Source organism: Lolium rigidum, chromosome 1 (genome assembly GCF_022539505.1).
Source record: "Lolium rigidum isolate FL_2022 chromosome 1, APGP_CSIRO_Lrig_0.1, whole genome shotgun sequence".
Classification (NCBI taxonomy): domain Eukaryota; kingdom Viridiplantae; phylum Streptophyta; class Magnoliopsida; order Poales; family Poaceae; genus Lolium; species Lolium rigidum.
The window spans coordinates 103,060,398-103,084,442 of NC_061508.1; the positions used below are offsets into that span (position 1 = coordinate 103,060,398).

The window sequence follows — 24,045 nt, forward strand, 5'->3', positions numbered from 1 at the left end:
GTATCAACATGTTTTCCATATATAGTCATACGTGCTCGCAATGAGAAACTTGTACAACATCTTTTGTCCTACCAGCCGGTGGCAGCCGGGCCTCTAGGGAATCTACTGGAAATTAAGTTACTCCTTTTAATAGAGCACCGGAGCAAAGCATTAACACTTGGTGAAAACATGTGATCCTCATACCTACGCCTTCACCTCCAGTTATCCCGGCTTGCTCGTCACTCGGGGCCTCGGGTTCCGGACATAGACATGTGCAAACAACTTGTAGATACGATCTAAGCAATAAGTATAGAGCTTAAATCTAAGATCATGCCACTCGGGCCCTAGTGGCAAGCATTAAACACAACAAGATTGCAGCAACAATAACTTCATAAACTTTATAGATAGACTAATCATAATGTAACAATCCATCGGATCCCAACAAACACAACACCGATTACATCAGATGAATCTCAATCATGTAAGACAGCTCATGAGATCATTATATTGAAGTACATGGATGAGAGAGTACCAACTAGCTACAGCTAGAACCCGTAGTCCATGGGGGAACTACTCACGGAGCTTGATGGAGGCGATGGCGTTGATGGAGATGGCTTCCGGGGGCACTTCCCCGTCCCGGCAGGGTGCCGGAACAGAGACTTTTGTCCCCCGAAACGGAGTTTCGCGATGGCAGCGGCGCCCCTGGAGTCTTTCTGGAGTTTCGTCAATTGGTGTCGAAGATTTAGGTCAGGACGGCTTAAATAGGCGAAGAGGCGGAGTCGGAGGGGCCACGGGGGTCCCACACACTAGGGGGGCGCCCCCCCTGGGCCGTGCCGCCACCACGTGTGGGGCCCCCAGGGCTCCCCTCTGGTCCCTCTCTGGCTCTCTGGAAGCTTCCGGGAAAAATAAGGTTCTGGGCGTTGATTTCGTCCGATTCCGAGAATATTGCCCGAACAGCCTTTCTGGACCCAAAAACAGCAGAAAACAGGAACTGGCACTTCGGCATCTTGTTAATAGGTTAGTTCCGGAAAATGCATTAAAATATTATAAAGTGCGAGCAAAACATGTAAGTATTATCATAAAACAAGCATGGAACATCAGAAATTATAGGTACGTTGGAGACGTATCAATAGGACATGTCTTGAACGCGGCCGATCTTCCCAGCAAAATAGCACCGGCGATTTTGCTCTTTTCTGAGCGTACTCTAGTGATCTAGTTGAATATCATCTATGTGCTACTCTAGTGATGTTATTAAAGTAGTCTATTCCTCCTCCATGATGTAATGTTGACAGTGTGTGCATCATGTAGTACTTGGTATAAGCTATGATTGTGATCTCTTGTAGATTATGAAGTTAACTATTGATGCGTGCAGTCGACACGTCCGTTGGGAACCCCAAGAGGAAGGTGTGATGCGTACAGCAGCAAGTTTTCCCTCAGTAAGAAACCAAGGTTATCGAACCAGTAGGAGTCAAGGAGCACGTGAAGGTTGTTGGTGGCGGAGTGTAGTGCGGCGCAACACCAGGGATTCCGGCGCCAACGTGGAACCCGCACAACACAATCAAAGTACTTTGCCCCAACGTAACGCTGAGATTGTCAATCTCACCGGCTTGCTCGTAAACAAAGGATTAAATGTATAGTGTGGAAGATGATGTTTGTTTGCGAAGAACAAGTAAAGAAACGTAGTTTGCGTAGATTGTATTTCAGATGTAAAGAATGGACCGGGGTCCACAGTTCACTAGTGGTGTCTCTCCCATAAGATAAATGGCATGTTGGGTGAACAAATTACAGCTTGGGCAATTGACAAATAAAGAAGGCATAACAATGCACATACATATATCACGATGACTACTATGAGATTTAATCAGGGCATTACGACAAAGTACATAGACCGCTATCCAGCATGCATCTATACCTAAAAAGTCCACCTTCAGGTTATCATCCGAACCCCTCCGCATTAAGTTGCAAACAACAGACAATTGCATTAAGTATGGTGCGTAATGTAATCAACACAAGTATCCTTAGACAAAGCATTGATGTTTCATCCCTAGTGGCAACAAGACATCCACAACCTTAGAACTTTCTCGTCACTGTCCTGCATTCAATGGAGGCATGAACCCACTATCGAGCATAAATACTCCCTCTTGGAGTTACAAGTATCAACTTGGCCAGAGCCTCTACTAGCAACGGAGAGCATGCAAGAACATAAACAACACATATATGATAGATTGATAATCAACTTGACATAGTATTCCATATTCATCGGATCCCAACAAACACAACATGTAGCATTACAAATAGACGATCTTGATCATGATAGGCAGCTCACAAGATCTAACATGATAGCACAATGAGGAGAAGACAACCATCTAGCTACTGCTATGGACCCATAGTCCAGGGGTGAACTACTCACACATCAATCCGGAGGCGATCATGGTGATGAAGAGACCTCCGGAGATGATTCCCCTCTCCGGCGGGTGCCGGAGGCGATCTCCTGAATCCCCCGAGATGGGATTGGCGGCGGCGGCGTCTCTGGAAGGTTTTCCGTATCGTGGCTCTCGGTACTGGGGTTTTCACGACGAAGGCTTTAAGTAGGCGGAAGGGCGGAGTCGGAGGAGGCACGGGGGACCCACACCATAGGGCGGCGCGGGGCCCACCCTGGCCGCGCGGCCCTGTGGTGTCGGCGCCCGTCGCCCCACTTCGTTTCCCTTTCGGTCTTGTGGAAGCTTCGTGGAAAAATAAGACCCTGGGCGTTGATTTCGTCCAATTCCGAGAATATTTCCTTTGTAGGATTTCTGAAACCAAAAACAGCAGTAAAACAAAGAATCGGCTCTTCGGCATCTCGTCAATAGGTTAGTGCCGGAAAATGCATAATAATGACATAAAGTGTGTATAAAACATGTGAGTATCATCATAAAAGTAGCATGGAACATAAGAAATTATAGATACGTTTGAGACGTATCATACATCATTGCCGTCGGTCTGATCAACCAATCGCGCGCACGTCTCCGCCACCGCCAAGCGCGTCCCCGAGCACGCGCCTACCACCGATCGAGCTATGGGCTACCGCTGCGTCGCCCCTTCGGGCCCCAGCGCCGCCGACTTTTGTCCACGCTACCGGCCTCCGACGCGCCTTCCGAGGCGTGTACGTCGCTGGTGGCCTCCCGCCATTGCACTGACTCGCGTCCTGTAGCTACGACGGCCCCTCGTGTCGTGATGTCGCCGCACGCAGTCTACTTCGCTGTCCCCGCACACAGACGTCCCAGGCTACTACCGCGCCGCCCCCACGCTGCAGGTCGCCACCGTTCGTGCAAGGTCTATGTCACGCCGCCGGGTTCTTCCTCGCCTACTTCGAGTACCGCCACCGCACCTCCACAGGTAACCTGCATGACCACGTCTGGTCGCCGCAGGCCTCACCGACCACCTCTACAGTCTAGGAGTCCAACATGGCCACTCATGGCCGCCGCAGGTTTCACCGTCTTCTACGTCTCCGTCCACCACGACCTCGTCGCCAGCGTCATCGTCTTGTCCCCGACTACTTCGTCTACTCTGACAAGCGCGGACTGCATCGACACCTCTCCCTCTTCGCCGCTCTGCGTCTCGCCACCGCTCTGGATGCCTCCTCTGCTGGTCCCCCTGACACTGGTGCATGGTCCATGATGGTCCCTGCCCTCGCACGCCCGGTATTGGCAACACCGGAACGTGCCTTCATCCCCGACGTGTCCCCGAGCCTGGCAAGCTCGGATCTGCGCCTCGTCCTCATAGGCTTCAACGTCTTCCTCAGCATCGACTCTTCTACGACTGCCTCGACCGTGTCGCCAACTTCGCCTTTGTGTACTCGGTCCTGGCAAAACCAAAGTATGCCTTCGTCCCCGACGTGTGTCTAGTTCTGACAAAACTAGGCCAGCACCTCGATGGCTCCGACTGCATCGACTTTGGCATCGACACCCTTTTCGACGACTGCCTCGACGCGTCTCCGTCACTCTCCTCGCGCTCTATGCGCTTGCGGCTTCATGTGCGGCTACCTCGACACCGGCATCCGACCACAACAGCGGCCATGAAATCCCCTCGCGCGGCTACCCCGACCAAGGTTGCAGCACCCACGCTCTCGGCTACCTCGGCATCGGGACAGATGGCTATCACCTCGCATGAGCACCTTGGCTTCTTCTACAGTCCAAGCATCCGCAACGCGATATCGTCCACGACGCTCCCACTACGACTGCGGAGGAGTGTCAGTCCGTTGGTTCCTACCTTCGGTTTCTCTCCAGTCTAACCGTCCGCGATGTTACTGTTGTTCACATCACTACCGCTACGACTGCGGGGGAGTGTTAGAGATATATTTGGTATAGGTATATTAGGTAGTTTAGGATTTGCAATCTCTACCTACCATATCTCTAGGAGAGCTATCTTAGCCTTCAAGTTCGTACCACTATGTATACTTGCCCGAGAGGCTCAATACAACATCCATCATATTCTGCATATCTCTCTGTCGTTCCACAATACCCTTTATCTATAATTTCTCCCTGAAGATTTAGTGTTAGCTTGGTTTTGGTGTTCTGTGTGTGGTTAGATGGACTTGCTCCTAGGACTCTTCAATCAGTCACAAAATCACATTTGAAGCATGGCGCAGAGGTTATGAAGACACTTTCGGTTCCAAGAGCTGCTACGCCATCACGGTGGGTCTTGAAAATGATAATTTGAAGTTCCCTAGATTCTTTTACTAGAAAAGTGCCTCTTACTTCTGGTGCTAAGATCTGATTAAATTGTCCCTTTGTTGGTATTTCCAGTGGCTTAATCCAACATAAAATTCACTTGCATTGATATTTAGACAATATACAAATGAAAAAAAGTTGACACCTGAAATGCGAGTACGCACTGGAGCAAACAAGTGATCAGCACTAATACTCCTACTCCTATAAAACAACTGATCAAGCCTCACTTAACCAATATATGAAGTACTCAAACTGTGATAACCCTAATTTTCGCATTCATAATCAGTTTCTTGAAATTATGTTTGTCATATAATTGGTGTGATTTTAGCCCATGCCAATTCTTAAATTTGATATTAATCTATGCATGAAATAAAATATAGAGTTAATTAAAATAGAGGCCGGACGCCATGAGTGAGATGTGTGAGAGAAATCTGTAAACTAGGGTGAGATGTGGCCCTTCCACCACTTCCCGCCTTCATATAGCGGTAACAATAGCGGGAAGCGGCGGAAAGGGCGGGAAGATGTAGGCGGGAATCGGCTGAACTGATGGAAAGATGTAGGCACATCTCGCTGTCAAGGCTGGCCCGTAGCGATTTTTCAGCCATACGGCGCCCTCGCTAGCCTCCCTTTTTACTGGAGTCGATCTGGATGCGCCAGATAAAGAAGTTGAGCCACGCCAGATGAAAAACTATTTTAGAGGCTACGGCTGGACACGATTTTTAACGCTGGCGCCTTCTATATGCGTATAGGAGCTCACTTCCTGGACGTCGGCAACATTTTTTTACACAGCCGGTCGAAGCGTCTAAGCGGTAAGCGGTCAGATATTTAGTCAGTTCACCCTTGCCATCCCTCCTACAAATAGCAATGTAGTAGTGGTTCCATTCAGCACAGACAGAGATCGAGAGTGGGTTCAGAGCGTTGAGAGAAGAAGAGTGAGAAATAGTGAGAGAGAAGAGAACACATCCATAGAAATATATGCATGCGTTTATGTGTCTTAGAGCATCTTCAGCCGTCTTCCCGAGAAGACCCTCAGGTCACATTTTTTTCATCTGGACGGCCCAGTCGCACCCCCGGCTCCTCGTTTTTCCTGGAATAGGTCTTTCATCCGTCCGGCGAACCCAGGCCATCCCCGAGTCCCCGGGGAGCGCTCAGGGACTCCGGACGAGAGAAAAACGCGGGAACCGTCTGGTGGCCCCGACCTGTCGGCGATAAAGGTCTGGGTTCTACGACAATACCCTCGTCTTCCCGATATACGGCACGCGTGCGTTACCGGGGAAATTTGTAATCCTACGGCAATACCCTCGTCGAACGAAAGTTTTGAAGAGACTCAAGTGGTGCAACATAGACAAATTATATAGTATAAAATTTCGAATAAACATAAAAATTACATATAAAAACTTTTAAACAAACTTAAACTACTTCTTCTTCCTAGATGGCCCCGCCTCATCATCGTGGCGGCGACGCTTCCGGCTCGTCACCTCCTCCGAAGAGTCGGTGTCCTTCGACGTGTCGGAGGAAGTTGAGTCCTCCTCGTCGTCGAAGGTGGTCGCCGGCTGCGCCTTCGCCTTCGCCCTGGCCGCCGCGTCCTCAGCCTCTTCCTCCTCCTCCTCCTCCTCCTCCTCCTCCTCCTCCTCCTCCTCCTCCTCGGCCTCTTCCTCAGCCTGCTCCTCGGCCTCTTTGTCCTCCTCCTCGTCTTCATCCCATTCCTCCTCGCTGGCCGGCGGCGGGGAATCATCGCTGCTGGACGATGCAGCTCGATCCCACCAATGCCGCCATCCAGGCGGCTTCCCCTCGCTGTCGGTGTCTGATGGCCAAGAGAGATCACTCATGGTTGACAGAGGATGGTGAGGAGAGAATATATGAGTGGCGTCGGCCGTCGGAAACCGTATATGTAGATCTATCGACGAAGAGAGCGCCGGTTGCTCTTCCTCGGAGTTCGTGCTCCATTACAGCGTTCTCGTGTCGAGGCCACTTCGACCGTTTTCGACGAGGCGTTTGGGCTCCCCAGACCACTTCGCGGACCATTACGGCGGTTCAATGCGTCGAGGGCACTCCGACGGTTGCCCTTTCCGGCGACTGCACCGTCGCTATGCACGCGGAGGGTGAGCGTCAGAAGGCGAACCATGGGCTCGCCGCTGGGAAAATGGGCCTCCCCGGGGCCAAAAAAAAAATACATCTATCCGGCGCTAAATAGCACCGGATTTCGGCCTGGGGAGCCCCAACGACTGGGGATGCTCTTAGAGGAGCGTACGTATCTTCCTTTCTGGAGAGTATATTCTAGAGGAGAGCTTATGCATGGGAAAATAGTTGTTCTTATACAGCTTTCTATTTATATCATTACCGGGTTTTCATGTTGGTCTTCATTCTTACTTTCATGGTAGATGATTCAGGCAAGCTGTTTATACATCTCTCATATATATTGTGAAGTAGATTTTATTGTTAAAAGTTATAATGTTAGTTTTTGTAGAGATATGTGAGCACTCCGTTGAAATGTTTGTGACTAATGTGCCGGTGGCAGTATACGGTGATGGATCCGGTGGGAGCCACTAATACAAGCCGAGCATTAGAATGAATATCGATTTGGAAAGGAAACATCGTGAAAAATAACAATGGTTTTTATAAGAGAAAACTTGGTGCTACGAAGGTAAACATATTGTACCTGTCACAGTTCAAGTATGGGACTGTCTGAGTTCTCCGCTGGGGATAGACCTATTGTGGAACGTGTCGATGATGGATCCTTAGGAGTGATCGACATTAGTATGTTCAGGTGTCTAGGTTCTAGTGGACTAAAGAGCTCTGCTCTTCTAGCACATGGTGTGGTGCTAGTTGAGGTTGTCGATGTCGAAATACCCCTCTATACTCTATAGAGTGTAAAAGTGTGGAATTTCACCCCTGTGACTCCCGGGCTGGGGAAACACTTACTTTCAAGTGTGGCACCATGCATTTTTAAATTGCTTAATAATTTAACCATCTTTTGTTTTTCAGAATAGCATTTCTATTTTACAATTAATATGATTGTGTATAACCGGTTTGCTGAGTATGACTTGGCGTACTCACCATCTCCCCCCCTTTTTTTTTAACTCAGAGATCGTTAGCAGAGGAAATCTCGTTGTCGGAAGATTATGCTCGACCAGCGGGTGGAAAGCGTTGTAGACAACTTAGTTGTATATTCTTGTGTAATTGTAAAAAAAAACTTATAAAAATGTTGTATTTGAGCTTCTCGAGATCCACCATGCTGGTTTTTGCTTGCATTTTTAGCCTTGCGCGACTATAAGCCTCTCGGTTTATAGGCACGCGACGACTGTCTCGTCCAGGCGTGACACAAACTTTCACGCGCATGGTATTAAGAAGATTAATTTCAGTTTGTTGTGTTTGGATCAAATATTATGTACGAGTTAGGTTACGTTTAGATTCTGAGTTGTAATAAATATGGATAGGATACATGTAGTGTCTGAGTCGGACACTAGTAGCTTAGGCCTTCCATATAATGTGAGAGGCACCACATGTTGTAACCCATGGTAACTTGATAGCAGTAGGAGCGCAGGGGAGCCGGCAGCTTGTGCCGGTTCCCAAGGCAGCCAAGAGTTGCGGCACCAAAGGGGAGGAGCGTTTGTAATCATGTAATCATGCCTCACAGAGTAGGCGAGTTCGCCAAACTGCGTTACCAAATCTCGGTCTCGTCATCACGCTCTGATACCACTTGTTACCTTTGTAGGCACGTAGTAGTGGAGCTCATAGAAGACAGCTTGAGTCCAGAGTACATGGAGGTTTGACGGTTAGATGGTGGCGAAGAATATTCACCAAGGTGAAGGTTGTTGTATTTGTGTCGAATATTGTGATGAGTTGGGTTACATCTGGACTCTGAGTTGTAATAGGTGTGTCTATGATATGTGTAGTGTTGGAGTCACACTAGTAGCCTAGGCCTCCCACATAATGTGAGGAGCACCACATGTTGTAACCCGTGGCGACTTGATAGCAGTAGGAGCGCAAGGGAAGTCGGCAGCTTCTGTCGGTGTCCAAGGCGGCCAAGAGCCCAAGGCGGCTAAGATCTGCGGTATCAAATGGGAGGAGCGCCCTAATCATGCCTCCTAGAGTACGTAGGCAAGTTCGTCAAACTGCTTAATCAAATCTCGATGTCGTCATCATGTTGCGATTGCTTGTTTCTCGGAAGATCGACTATGCGCCTACATCGTAACACAATCTTTCTATATGTCTGAAAATTCCCAAAGTGTCAAAGAAAGTACTCCCTCTATTCGTGTTCATAGAGCTTGCACGTAGCTTTAGGGCATAAATTTGAACATAATAGTACAAGATATTTTCTACGAAACATATACTATTAGAAATCTCAAATACTCTACTTTCCAATGATACACTCTTTTTGTACATTAATATTATGTTGACTAAATTAACAACTTAAAAATACGCGCAAGCTCTGTGAACTAAAATGGAGATAGTAGAGCAAACGTTCCACCCTTGCTGCTGCCAAAGTCAAAATTGCAATTAATAAAGGAAAGCACAATAATATCAGCATCCTATTCACGGAAAAATAGTACCACCATTCTATTTCCGGGAGAATAATATCACCATTCATATGAAATTACACCACTTTCTAGTGACGTCACCTTGAACTGTTTGCCCATCAAGTGCTACATGACTTTACTATTCCATAATAAGAGCATGCATAGGGATAGATAGAGATATCTCAATCAGGCAATCCACCGGAAGCTTCGGATTGGCATACAGTTAGGCAGAATAAAAACAAAAACATCTCTAGCAGATTCCATAAATTTGTACTGAAAAGTCGTATCCCACATACTCTAAAGTGATTTTTTTTTCGAAATGGGGATATAACCCCGGCTTCCGCATCATGATGATGCACACGGCCATTTATTAAAACGATTCAAGTAAAGTATTGTTTTACAGCTCACGCATCGCCAAAAATTGATAAAAAAATCAACCAGCGAAAAAAGCACAAACTACTCTGAGAACACATCAAAGTAGTCTCCTAGTAAGACGCCAGCCAGCCTGGCACCAAATATTCTGAGCGACCATCTGGAGCCGTGTGCATCCAGAAACCATGACATCCCGTTGTCCCTCCGGCGAAAGAAGGCCCCGCAGTTGAACCTAATGTGACACCATATGGATAACTTGAAAGAAAAGAAAAGATTATTTTTTATTAAAGATAATATCATTTCTGACCCGCCATATAGACCAACATAAAGCAGAAACCCCAATCCGGATAAATTCTTTAGATTGTCTATCTACTCCATTCAACCAATTACCAAACATATTAGTAGTATTGGTTGGAGGTGGAAGATCATACGTGAAATTAACTGTACGCCAAAGAAGCCTAGCTAAAGGACACTCAAAGAAAAGGTGTTGAATAGATTCCTCATCTCCTTAAAAACACACTTCGTGCACCCATTTCAGTGTCGTTTAGCTAGATTATCCTTAGTTAACAAAACCTTGTTGCTCAGAAACCACATGAACATCTTTATCTTGATGGAAATTTTAACCTTCCAAAGATACTTTCTCAAAAAAGGGGTATGGCCACTCATAAGGTCCTCATACATAGACTTAACCGTAAACAAACCATTAGGTGCTAGACCCTAGACAAAACGATCTTTTTCCTCATTCAAGTTTACCGTTATGAGTTTGCGACACAATTGTACCCATGAAGTCCATTTGTTACCACTCAACACCCGTCAAAAACTAATATTGAGAGGGGTTTGAGTTAACACATCAGCTACTGTTACATTTTTGTGATGTACAATATTATACAAAGACGAATATTGCTGAGATAAAGATAATTTCCTAGCCATGTATCTTCCTAGAAACGGGTACCCATCCCATTACCTACTTTGAAAAAACCTCTAGCAAAAAATTCTTTTCTTAACCCCCATCAATCCATTTCAAAAGGGAGAACCGGTAGATTTAACCTGCACCTCGGATAAGGTCTTATGTCTTAAGTATTTAGTTTGCAGCAATTCTTGCCACATCCCATCTTCATTAAGAAGTTTAAAAATCCATTTACTCAATAAACATTTGTTCTTGATTTCGAGAACCTCAATACCTAAGCCCCCTTGATCTTTGGGTCAGCATACAATATTGCATTTTGTGAGTCTATATTTTTTTCTTGCTCATCGGACTGCTAAAAGAACCTAGATTTATAGAAGTCCAACCGTTTCCTTACCCCAACAGGTATCTGTAGGAATGACAACATAAATATCGGTAAACTAGTTAAAACTGAATTGATAAGGACTAGTCTATCACCATAGGATAGTAATTTCCCTTTACAGCATCCCAACTTACTTTCAAATCGGATTTCCACCGGATACCAATCAGCCTGAGTTTTCTATAATAAATAGGAATACTCAAGTATCTAAACGGAAGTGCACCAGCGTCACATCCAAAGATCTGTCTATATTGGTCCTCCTCATTCTTGGCCTTTCCGAAACAAAAAATCTCACTTTTGTGAAAATTAATTTTAAATCCAGAGAGCTCTTCAAAAATACATAGAATTAATTTCATGTTAACTGCTTCTCGTAAATCATGTTCTAAAAAAAGTATTGTATCATCGGCATATTGTAATATAGAGATGCTACCCTCAACAAGATGAGGGATAAGCCCTCCTACTTGACCATCCTCTTTTGCTCGTTCAATTAAGATGGCAAACATGTCAACTACAATATTAAAAGGCATTGGAGACAGAGGATCCCATTGCCGCAACCCTTTTTTGTCTGAAAATAGTGACCAATATCATCATTAACCTTTACACCCACACTTCCCCTTGAACAAACTGCTGGACTAGTTTACTCCACTCCGGAGCAAAACCCTTCATCCTCAATATTTGTTGCAAAAAGGGTCATTTCACTCTAAAGCGATTGAAGGTATAAAATTTATATCAGACATAGCAGGTACCTAAAATCATACCGAAAACAGAGTAGAACCCATTTATTATTAAATTTGAAATTTTTAAATCATTTTTCTTACCTTCTTCATTGCAACCAGCCAACCATCCGAGCCATAGCGTTGCACGCCGCTGCCCGTGACGGCTGCTACTCGCTTGCCCACCAGTCGCTCACCTTGCTTGCCCTGCTGCTCCCGGCTCACCCACACGCCTCCAGCGAAGCTCTCATGGAGGTACACATGGTCTCAACTTCGACGGCGACCATGAAAGCCAACGACTTGGTCGGATGTAACTTTTTCCCACGATGATTTTGATGTATTATGCGTTTTTTTCCGATATCGTATGCAACCAAAAAAACGTTTGACCATTTTTCAAACTTTTTTTGCAAAAAAAGTCAAAATTCGAATTTCTTAATTTCACCGAATAGTAGGTTGCATAACATGCAAGAATCTCGAAGGATTTTATTTTTTAATTTTCTATCATTCTTTTGTATTTTACAAAGCAAAAAAAAAGGCGATCCAGGGGGTGTGGAGGGTGCGTGGGGAGTAAAAAAAGGCTAGAGACCCTTTAGTATCGGTTCATTATACGAACAGGTACTAAAGGTGTAGCGCTGGCCCCACCTCCGTCTCAAATTTGGTGCAAAACCCATCACAAACCGGTATTAAAGATCCTAACGAACCGGTACTAAATGTTGTCGTCGCCCTGGGCAGCGAAACCAGTACTAATGCAACCTTTAGTACCGGTTCGTAAGGAAACCGATACTAAAGGTCAAATCCTTTTGCCGTTTTTCTACTAGTGTGCTATATGTCGCAAGACAGGCCAGCTCGAGCACCTCAAGATAGTCTGGCGCCGCAAGACAGTGCGGTGCGGGCAACGCTAGGCAGTCTGGTGCCGTAAGACAATCCTGCTAGTCTTGTTCCCAACGCAATGGCGTTGGACTGTCCGGCCGTTCATCATGCCGCCGTCTAGCCTGCACGCTGCACCAACCCTGCCATCACGCACCTACGAGGCATTGCCGAGGCTCGTATCACCCAGCACCGAGTGGCAGTTCCTCACGGCCGGCAGCACTGCGCGAAAAAGTCTCCGCCAATGATCTGCGTTCGTAAAACGTAAATAATTATATACATATGTATGCAACATATATTCTTATAATTTTGTTATATTCGTATAATTTAGTTGGATCATGTGAGTTTTGTACAGGACTACGTATACCTATTTATTTAGTATTAATAATAAAGAGGTATTAAACGATCTCAACTATCCTTCTGTTTAAATTTGTTCTCAGTTTAGGGGAGAGAGTCGTAGCGGAGCAAGCGTCCTATGCCTTTTCCGGTGAGATTTTTTATCGGATGATTTCTATATATAGCTCCTGCATACATACCGGCCGGTCATCCTCTCCCGCTGCGCTCTGACAGATTACCAAGCATTAGAAAACAGCTGCCATGGCGCTTCATGTGCTCGCATCGGCTCTGTCCAAGCCCATCGGCTTCGGGCAATCCGCTTCGCTGGATAAAGTAAGGCCTGGCGGGTTACGTTTTGGCTCTTCCCGCCTCCTGCTCGCCGTCGGCTCGCCCCTTCCGCCTCTTAGGATCCGCACCGCAGTAGCGGCAGCCGAGACAAGAACCGTACATGTTCGAACTTTGTTGTTTTACATAGTCCATTTCAGATACATAGCTTCTGAGTTCTGATATAAACACAAGCAGGAACCGCTATTGGCGGCAGGAGATGAGCTCAAAGTTCTGGGGACATGGCGGAGTCCATTCGCTCTACGAGTGAGGCTGGCACTCAACTTCAAGGGCCTGGGCTACGAGTACTTGGAGGAGGACCTCGACAACAAGAGCGACCTCCTCCTCCAGTCCAACCCGGTGACCAAGAAGCTGCCCGTCCTCATCCACAACGGCGTCCCGATATGCGAGTCTCTCGTCATCTTGGAGTACATTGACGAGAAATTTGCTGGCATGGGCCCGTCCCTCCTCCCAGCCGACCTATACGAACGTGCCATGGCACGGTTCTGGGCCACCTACATCGACAGCAAGGTATGCAATTTGTTGGTCTCCCGATCTGTCTCTACATAAGGTCATAGGGATCGCATGCATATAACCTTGGGGTAGTAATAGTATATGGTGAATGAATATCGATCGTCCTTTGATAAACTATTGCAGCTAGTTGCCGAATGGCTCAAGATGTTCCGGGCCAACACAGATAAGGAGAAGGCTGAAGCCACGAGAGAGGCGATCGAGGCGGTGGAGACGCTAGAGGGGTTGCTCCTCTCCGCCGACGGACAGTCAAAGAAGCCCTTCTTCGGTGGTGACGACCCAGGGTACGTTGATGTCGTTCTGGCCGGCATGATCGCGTGGATGCAAGGCACCAAGGCACTTTGTGGTGTCGAGCTCTTGGATGCTGCCAAAACCCCGCTACTGCTGGAGTGGACGGAGCGCTTTGCCGAACTAGACGCCGCCAAGTTGATTATGCCGGATCTCGACAACCTCGTCGAGTTTGCCAAGGTCAAACGTGCCAAAATGATGAATCAAAACTAATTAAGCTATGTACCATCGTCATTTGGTTGCATGCATGCTGTTTGTCCAATCGTCGTCTCTTGATACAGAGAATAAGAAAAGTATTATCTCCGAAATGTAATCCTTTTTAGAAAGATAACTTGGCTTTCTAAAAAGATTTATATTTTTGAACAGAGGTAGTAGCTAGCATCGTCACTTAATGTTGTTTCTCCATCTCAAGTGCCGTTTCCTGTACCCCACATGTGGAGAATAAAGAACTACTAAATACAATACATATGGATATTTATGTGTAATCCTTTCTAAGAACCGTGTGTTGGATTGATACAAATGATATGTTGCTGAAAAACTATTGATGTTGCTAAACATTTCTGCAGATTCCATATAGTTTACGAGTAATTTCTAATATACTAAAAAGAGAGGTAGTTGTGGGCGTGGCAAAAGTTTGAAATTGGCATCCTAGGGTGCTTGGGTGAGGCGTGGCGACATTTGGAGTAAAATTAGGCTCATGTTAGTGATAACTAGACAGTAGATGAGCGCTTTGCCGCGCCCGTCCAACCCACGATATATTTGAAAGAAGTTGAAAAGTAGAAATATTTCATAAATCTTAATGTCTTTAAGCTACAATTCCATGATATAGGTGATATGTCATAGTTATGACTGATCCACTAACAAAATAATTTATGTACATCACTTTTTTTCTAATATCATGAGTTTGGGCTAGAATCGAAAAACCAATCATCTCACATATGAAATAAAAATGTGGTCAACGATTCTAGAGCAAACTTACATAATTTCTGTGCATCAAAGTATAAGTATGCATAAATAGTGTCAGCTAGATGACCACCAACATTTTGTGTGTCAAATTCCAGCCAATAATTAACAAAAAGTGCACTTAAATTTCAAGTAATACTAGCATATCTCATGCACTTGAATTTAGTACCAACAAAAACCTTCGCAACATTGATCCAGAGCGTAATATCTTCATTTCTCTCTCTCTCTCTCTCTCTCTCTCTCTCTCTCTCTCTCTCTCTCTCTCTCTCTCTCTCTCTCATATAGGTAGTTTGGATACTCTGCCTTCAAAGTTGTGGCCGATGCCACCAATCAACCGCTGAGTTGAATTCATGACTGCTAGATCACAATGTTGTGCTATCACAGCCCATTGGATGGTCTGATAGTAATGATGTAGGTTAGGCAAAGAATATGGCTACCCTTCCTGCTACAAATGACAGTTAACTTCATCTACACTACTTAAAAATCTACACTACTTAAAAAGGAAGAATAGGTTCCGTATTCTGCCCTGTCGCACGACCAATCTTTTCGTCGTCCTCGCCGTAGTTCCGTTCCGCACGCGCTGGGCCGTGCGCCCGTGCTGACACGGGCCGCTCCAAAACCGCATTAGGTCACACCTTTCGTCCTGCCCCGCTAGGTTTCTCTACCTGGTGCACACCCCTCCCCTACCATGCCGCCAAACCCGCAGGCGACGGAATCATCATCTTGGCGGCACCTTCGTTCCCCTTCGTCGTCGTGCTTCCCGAAAAACCGCACATCGCCTGCGGTCCCTCTCCCATCTGCACGTCGCCCCTCTCCCAGAGCTCGTTGGCCCAGATCGAGGCCCCTCTAGGTCTGTGCGCCGCCGGCAGCCCGCCCGTGTGCGTGCTCTACGCTGTCCCCGATCTCGAGATCTCATCATCCACGAGACGACTCCAGGACCCCGGGTTCGTCAGCGGGCTTGTGTTGAGGCGCCGCCGCTGGCGAGGCCTTCGGTCGTTCCCCTTCGTGGCGCTGAGACCATGGCCGTCGGCGTCGCTCCGACGGAGACGGCTCTGCCCGCGGTGGACAGCTCCAGAGAAAAAGAGGAGGCGGAGGTGAATGTGCTCTGTGCCTCATGGTCATATAGATCCTCGTTGAGGAGAGAAACGTCCACCGCATCGAACACCGGCCCGTCAAGGTACGTTTTATCCCTCGCCTCCTCCGTATCAGGCGCAAGTGGCCGTCCGCTCTGCGCTGGATATCTGCCTTTGGTACATTTGCAAGAGCGACGTATTTTTCAGGGGCCTTAATTGGTGTAGTTTGTTATGATCTGGCGGCTGATATATTTTATCTTGTCTTCCCTTCACTGTATATAATCAATCTTCTCATTCCACTTTAACTGTTAGGAACGTATGATGCTATTGGGACTTGGGAGTCTCACAACTGACTGAGATAAATCTTAGTTACCCAGCCAGTTACTGTTTAAGAGATACAAACTCCTGGGTTCATCCTTGGATCGGACTGATAAAATGTTATAGCCAGCTTCAACTAATACTGGACCAGATGAGTTATAGTCAAATCACTTCATATTTAGTTATAATCGAATTTTACACATGAATGTTAAAAGGTATACTTTTCCTGTTTTTCTGCAAAAGTAAGCATGCCATCGGATAGTAGTTATAGCTGTGTTGGTGTAGTATTTTAGATTTCTAATGGTATCTGTATTAAAAACACTGTTCCTGATATCCATCTGTGTTTTATTTCAGATACGTGAAGAATTGCCATCATATTCAACATCTCTCCTACAGAAGTGTGAGTCGTTTGACAACCCCCTTGCCAGCTCATCCCATGAGAATATAGGTTACTAAACTTGAGTGTTGTTGTATTGTACGTCATGAAATTCAACGCGGTAGATAGTTTCAGTAAGTTACCTATTCTTGCACATGGATTAGGAATATAGAAATCAAAGTTAATTAGTCGAAGTAGTGAGCGTCTGAGGTAAAGTTCATGAGTTATTTGTCTAACATGGAGTGAACGTTTAGAGGCAAAGCTGAGCCAAATCAGCTCCTTCAGCTGGTGGGCACCTTCTTCTGCAATGGACCGATAAAATATAGTTTGTGTACACTGCAATGCTACAAGGATGGCAGAGCATACGCCCTGCAGGACGCTGGACTTGCCGAATGATATTTTTCGAAATTCAGTCATGTTTTCTTCCACTCCCATCTTGGGATGTTAATTAGTGTGATGGATGTAGAGACTAAGAGGTTTGATCTTTGTTTAGAAACATAGTTTGTAAAAAATCGTTAGTTTCAGATAAAGTGATACTATCAGTAAGCATTGTTACACTAGAAATGCTCTGTTTATTTCTTCAGAAAAAAGTTGTACTTCTACCTGCATAGATTCACTTTCTTTTGTTTTCTATAAAGCTTAGAGATCTCTTTTCTATCACTACTAGGTTGTTGCACCGTCAAGAAGGTGGTTGTGCAAATGACTAACTGGAACTATGGAAATGTAGGATGTTTCAAGGCAATTATTTTCAAGGTCTACTTCCAGATACTCTTTCCTATCGTGGCCAACCTATAAGCTTGTTAGTGTTTATTGCCGGTGATAAGAGCCAACTGCCATTGTTAAATGTCAAGGTTATAGCAGGGAATATTAATAATATACCATTATCATGCAGATGAATAGGTGATATAGTAAATATAATTAAGTTGTGCTTTACTAGGATTCCTCGGGAATATGGCATGTTTGAACACCCTGCATGCATAAATTTTTCAGTTAATTGCTCAAATTACAGTCCCAATTTGTTGTAATTCAACAAGTTGTTATCCTAAAACTTCTAATATGTTGTTTTACATGGTTTCGAGGAACTACAGAATATCTGATAAGCTTGTATCAATAGAATTTTCGAAATTCATGAGATTAAATTTATTGTATGCATTTATTTTAACAATAGCCAAGTGCCTTTTGTGCAAGAGTTGATGATATCTTTCCTGTCTCACTTTTCTTATAGGGACTTTTAGTTTCAAAAATATCACAACCCAAGTACCACAAGCCTTGTTGAACCCGAACTCTGTCAACTTCTTGTACATAATCTCTTGACTTGCAAAATGTGTATCTATTAAATGAAAACTTCCACCATTCTTCTCGCTAATCTGTGAATTTTGTAGTGACTAGATTTGTTGGGAAAATAGCCTTTCAGGAAGCCTTCCAAGCTCAATACGATCTTTACTTAGAAATTTCTATGCAATGCGGTTCAGCTTTATTGACATTTTTACCAAATAAAAGCAAGGAGATGTTTATTGCTTGATAATTGATTGGAGCAAAAGTTGGATGTTGAAGTAACCAAAAGGTTAGGTTCAACTTTCTCTGTTGATTTTAGAAATATGGTGACCTATAAATATATGATCTTTTTAGTTTTGCTCATCTTACTATTGAGAAATAACCCATGATGAAGATCTCTACACAAATGTGATCGCTACATATAAGTGGGAACTTTTCTAAAGGTTAAAAGCTTTGATGTGTTTGCTTATCCTTGCTAAAACAGACCTACATTAAGTTTGGATCAGGGGGTGGATTGAAGATGTGGACCCTGAGCTCCAGGAATCCAGAGTGACCTGACCACATATTCTTCCGCATGTTTTGATCAGGGGTGGACCGAAGATCGACTTTGGCTTGCGATGCTGGTTCAAGTTAGTGCTTGCACATCCCATCCTGCTCAAGGCTGCTTGATATCTCGCTCACACCTGAGGTGCACATGTTCTCGCCCTTTCCTCCAGCGTGATTTGGCCGATCCGTGTATAGGAGCGAGGTTGGAGGCGCACTGGTCTGGGGCTGTCCATGTTGGGATGTTACTTTGATTCATTCACCTTTTGTTATCCAGCTCCTTTTTTCCGTTTCCTAGCGACCCGGTTTATCCTGTTATGCTAGAGGTTTTGCTGCTATCTAGCAATATTGTATATTGCATATTTTAGATATCATATTTGTGTTTTATGAAACAACAAATCAGGTTTTCAAATTTATTTACCCATTTGGTCAAATCTGTAAAGTTATTACGATGGTTATGTGAATAACGCAGAGAAAAAATATTTTAAATGACATGGGTAATGTTGCATCTACTTTTTTTATATTTTACCTTCTACAAAGAAATTTCATGGCAGCTATATCGTTCCCGTTTTCACTGTTTTTATGCATTGCAAATTTACTTTCTGGTACAATAAATCCTTTGCTAATTCTTATGCTTATGCATAACTTCATCTAGCTGCCTTTTACACTACACATTTTGTGACCGGTAAGATTCCTCAGTTTGTGCATCTTTCTACTATAAGAATAAGTATCCAAACTTCTAAAATTTTACTTACTCTCTTTTTCAGGTGTCAAAAATAGATGCCTACAGAGTGTCCTTTCTTGCATTGCTACAGTGTGGACTCTAATTTTGTTGGCCAATCAAGGAACAAGGAAATGCTGGCGTAATTTAAAATGTTCTTTCTTGCATTGCTACAGTCTAGACCCATTATTGATACAGTTGTGCTTTCTTTTTTTCAAAGAGATGCCATTATATCAAATAAATAGCTCATATTTTCATGATTAAATTGTGTCCTGAGGTGATACTACTAGGCTGCTTTATTAAATGATAAAAGATGGTTAGATACTCAGGAATTTTACTACAGGTTTGATGCTGTTGGGTGATAATAATTACTGATACTTCCCTTTAAATATGTTGCTTCTATTTAATTTGCAATTTGCAGAATGTTCATTACAACAATTCCTTGAAAAAACCAAAATTCTTCTCAAGTTCCCTTCAGGCAGATAAGAAGAGAAGAGATGATGATAGGAAGTTGGGATAACTGGTCCAAATCAAATCAAGTGGCAATGTGCTTCCAGAAGTTTAAGAAGAAACATGAACATTGCATGTGCAGTTCGCTCGGTATTCTAGCTGAAGTCATCAACAATCAAATTTATAGTTGATAGAGCAAATATTGTATTCACCTTCTGGTTTCACAGTGCATGCATGTAAGAACTGGTGTTTATATCACAATCTATATTATCATTCAATGGAGATTATTTACCTCTGTGACACGGAAAACTATCTAAAATCTTTGATCTAAGCAACTTTGACCTACCAAAAAAAGATGAATGGTGGTTACCCATTATTTGATCGGCTAGCTCTACTCTAAACTTTACAATAGTCTAGATACAATACAGTTGTATTTGCATAGAAAACTACAAAAAACAATTGTTCCTAGAAGGATGATTATTACTTATGTGCTGAATTAGAGCCAGTGAGTTTGGTGTTTTTATTGAGCATTGACATCCGTTTTCTCTTAACTACTTGGTATCGCTTGAAATATCATGAAATGAGAACTTTCTGCAGAAATTAACAGTTCGGTTTGCTGTGTCTACTGATTTTTTTTATTTGCATATTGTTCTTTTAGGTCATCTATGTACATATTTGAAGCAAAGAAAACTAGGCAGTGATTTTCATCCATTTTCATCCATCTTCGGAGTAGGAGAAGAGGGCATGCAATATATTTTCTAAATTACTTTATTTTTTCTTTTGAGGGAAATATACATTCCCGTTGTACGGTAAGGAACGGACCTTCAAGATTCTGAACGCCATATATAAATCAGATTTGTACAATTTTACTTCTTAGTTATCATGTTTAAAAAATGTGTAGAGAACCTTGTGATATACTTCCTCCAATTCAATCAGATCGACGTGTAAATTGTTTTACTGAAATATGCCAGGCTAGCCTATATAGTTTTACTGAAATAATTGTTTGACAAGTGTAAATTGTGTATGGTATTTTAAATTATGGTGTAGACTTCGTAGGTTGCAGTAGTTTATGTTCCTGTGTGGCGACTATTACTCTAAATATGTTTTTGTTTTGTTCTTGAGACGAAGTTATGTGTTATCTTTTTGGGGTGCTCAAGGATGATTGATGTTTATATTTTAATATTTTCCGTCTTTTACTTGTTTTGTTACCCGTGGCAACGCACGGGCATTTCACTAGTATTACATATATGTATGGCCTAATTAAGAAAATCTCTAATAATTATATATCCTCCTCAGCGGAGGAACTAGCCCAAAAAAGCTAGATGGGCCAATACACTTAATCTTGGTAAAATGGGTTGTTATTGGGCCAAAATTTACAAGTATATAGGCTAAAATTTGCTGGGCTGGGCGGGCCATGGCTCGGTTTTGACTCAACATAGGTCCGCCAGTGATCCTCCTCCTCATCATGTATAGGTGAAGTAATATATAACCGATGTTCACATACTAAGATGATAGAACTACAAATTAAACTATAAAACTTGACTATATACTGAGAGCATGCTACATGGAAATCACAGTTAATTCATTGTATGCTCTCAGAAACATGAGAAACTGCTCATAATAGTATGTCTTGAAATCATCGGTGCCATATGAAATACAACACAATCTAAAAGCATAACTTCACCGAAAAAAAAACACAGTGGCAAATATGATCACACAAAGAATTAGAATCGTAGAAATGTTGAGCAAAGTGCTTCTGTTTTTTTAACACTGGAGCAAAGTTTTTGTTGTTGTTGAGAAAATACACTGGAGCAAAGTGCATCTTTTTTGAAATAAACCATAATATATTAAGCCGGCAAGCCCGCCTCATTAAAAACCTTCCAATCCCCTTAGTTACCCTGGTAAGGAAAAGAGTGCGTAAGAAAACTTGCAGCTTCGAGTTCAGACAATGGTTACATCATTGAGGAGGGAATGGAGAAAGAAACTAGGGGGTTCATCGACCCAATTACAAGAGTGTTTTGTGACTGCACAATTCCTAGCTATCAGATGAGCATAATTGTTAGCTTCCCTCAGGCAGTGCTTGAATTCAACAACTCCAATCAGACTAGCATTAAAAATGCAATCCGAGTAAATGACAGTAGCATCATTCCAGATTTGGTCTTCTCCTGAACAATATTTAATAACATCAATTCTATACCTATATAAAAGTTGATCAGATTCATGCTTTCTACTTGATTTGGGTATTGTTCATCGCTATTTTCTCTTCCGTTACTCTAATCAACTCCTGACACGTCACTAGAATGGAATGATTAATTTAAGTCAATTTTCTTTTTAACTGAGCAGGGCAACCGGCAACCGGTTGCGAGCCCGCGATTAAAGCAGTGAGCTCTGCCCAGTCTTCATCTATGAATTTCCGCGTGTCCTACTCTTCCACGTTTCACCTCTGACGTCTGGACTTTTCCCTTTTTATCCAACGACCAACTACAGTGCTGCATTTTCTCGATGATGAAACAAACGACACTGTAGGCGACCACCTCGGGGCAGAGCAGGAGCGGGCAGGGGACGGCGATATTGGGGTTGGGGCACTCGAGTGCTGTCGGCGGGGACCGCGGGGCAGCTGCGGGTCGGCGACCTTAGGGGCGGGGCAAGCGCGTGCCGGCGGCGGCGGCAACGGGGCTGTCGCGGGCCGGTGGCGGGGACCGCGTGATGGGGAAGCCGCCTGCCGGCGGCGGCGACCGCGAGGCTGCCGCGGGCCGATGGAGGCGACCGAGAGATGCTGCAGGCGCGTGCCAGTGACAGAGCCGCTGGGGCGGAGCGGGGGCGGAGCTGGGATGGCGGCCTTTGGGCGGAGCACGCGGGGGCTGGCGGCGGCCACACCGGGGCGGAGCAGGCAGGGGTCGCCTCTCCTTCCCTGGCTGCCTAGCGCGGCAGCACGTTTTCCCAATCCTTTTTTCTTTCGGTTTTGCTATGTCTCAGTCAACTGAGATTTTCTTAAGTCTAAGTCACTTACAAAAATGTGCTTTGAGTTGCACTTTTCTTTTAACTGTAGTTGCACTTTTTTGAGTTGACTGAGACTTAAGAAAATCTCAGTCAACTGAGACATAGGTACACCCTTTTTCTTTTTCTTTTTTTCCATCGTTTTTCTCTTTTGGTGCAACGTATTTCATGTTTGGATCGGATTTCTGTTCTACATCACATCGCCGCGGCGACCTGCATCCGTTACCTTCCCAATTTCTTCTTTTTTTGCTTCCCTCTGATTTTCTCTGGTTGATTTGATGTCTTCGCTGCTGCTGCTCCGCATGGTTACCGTTGTAACCTGCCGCGGCGTCCCAATCGACGCTGTACTGTCTGCAGCTGGCCGCCGCCGCGCATGGCCCGCTGGTGCAGCCTCAGCGACGGCCGCTGCTCGCGCTCGGCTCGCCTGCGCAGCCTCTGCGACCGTCGCCGCCGCTTCTTGCGCTCGGCTTGCTGACCACACGCACGGCTCGCCGGCGCAGCCTCTGCGACATCCGCCGCCGCTGCGTGCGCTCGGCCCGCTGGCCACGCGCACGGCTTACGGGGGAAGCCTCTGCGACCGCCTACGCTGCTGCTTGCGCTCGGCTCGCTGACCACGCGCACGTGGCTCCGGCTCAGCATATGCGACAACCGCCGGCCCTCCCGTTCGGCTCGCCGACCCTGGCTCTGCGGCCGCAGCAATCTCGCCACTCTGGCGCAGCTCACTGACCCTTCCTCCGTCGCCTCCATCAGCCTGAGAGGCTGCAGCACAAGGGCGAGGCGCGTGGCGGCGGTGAAGGCGGACTGTCCGGTGAGGAGAAGAGGCAGCGACGGAGGTGGGGTGACCCTTTTCTCCACTCCTTGCAGTTCTAGATTAGCAGGAGTGAGTTTTCCTTTGCAGATGTATGTTCAACAGGAGCTGGTTTACACGTAGCTGTGGTGCTAGGCCGCCGGGACAGTCGGAAGAGGTCGTTCGGGGGCCTCCGCTTCTCGCCGGTCTGGAGGTCGACGCCCCCAGGTTATTGTTGCTGCCCCGTTTGGCTTTGCTCCTCCTCCACAACCGTGGCCAACTCTGCCGCCTTTGCCCTTCCTACTGATCTACAGGTCGATTGCATCCCTGTAAGATCGTTGTTGTTTCTGCTTTTGCCCTTCTCATTAAATATTTAAATATTCAGGTTCGCTTCCATATAGTTGAACACCGACAAAATTTCATGACTGCAAAAAGAAGGTGTCCTCCCAGCTGTTCAAGCCATAGGTTCAAGCAGTTTATTCAGCAAATTTTGCTAGAAATCTACAGCTTCCTGTTTGCAATGTACGGCATAAAAATCTACAGCAACAGCGCACATTTACTCACTCTTGGCACTCAGATCTTCTTTTAATATCTTCTCTTAATAGTGCTACTGCTACCAT

The 24,045-nt window shown here is 45.1% G+C and overlaps 1 protein-coding gene and 1 long non-coding RNA gene across 2 annotated transcripts; both read left to right on the forward strand.

Moving 5' to 3' along the window:
• The first annotated feature begins 13,040 nt into the window (after positions 1-13,040).
• On the forward strand, positions 13,041-14,135 carry LOC124649666 (probable glutathione S-transferase GSTU6). The gene is made up of 3 exons (XM_047189264.1): positions 13,041-13,223; positions 13,302-13,634; positions 13,761-14,135. Exons 1-3 carry the CDS (start codon positions 13,041-13,043, stop codon positions 14,133-14,135), a joined length of 891 nt encoding a protein of 296 aa, XP_047045220.1.
• Positions 14,136-15,914: 1,779 nt separating this feature from the next.
• On the forward strand, positions 15,915-19,928 carry LOC124704300. The gene is made up of 4 exons (XR_007003535.1): positions 15,915-16,062; positions 16,631-16,676; positions 17,320-19,155; positions 19,238-19,928. It is a non-coding gene; the product is annotated as an uncharacterized LOC124704300 (long non-coding RNA).
• The last annotated feature ends 4,117 nt before the right edge of the window (positions 19,929-24,045 follow it).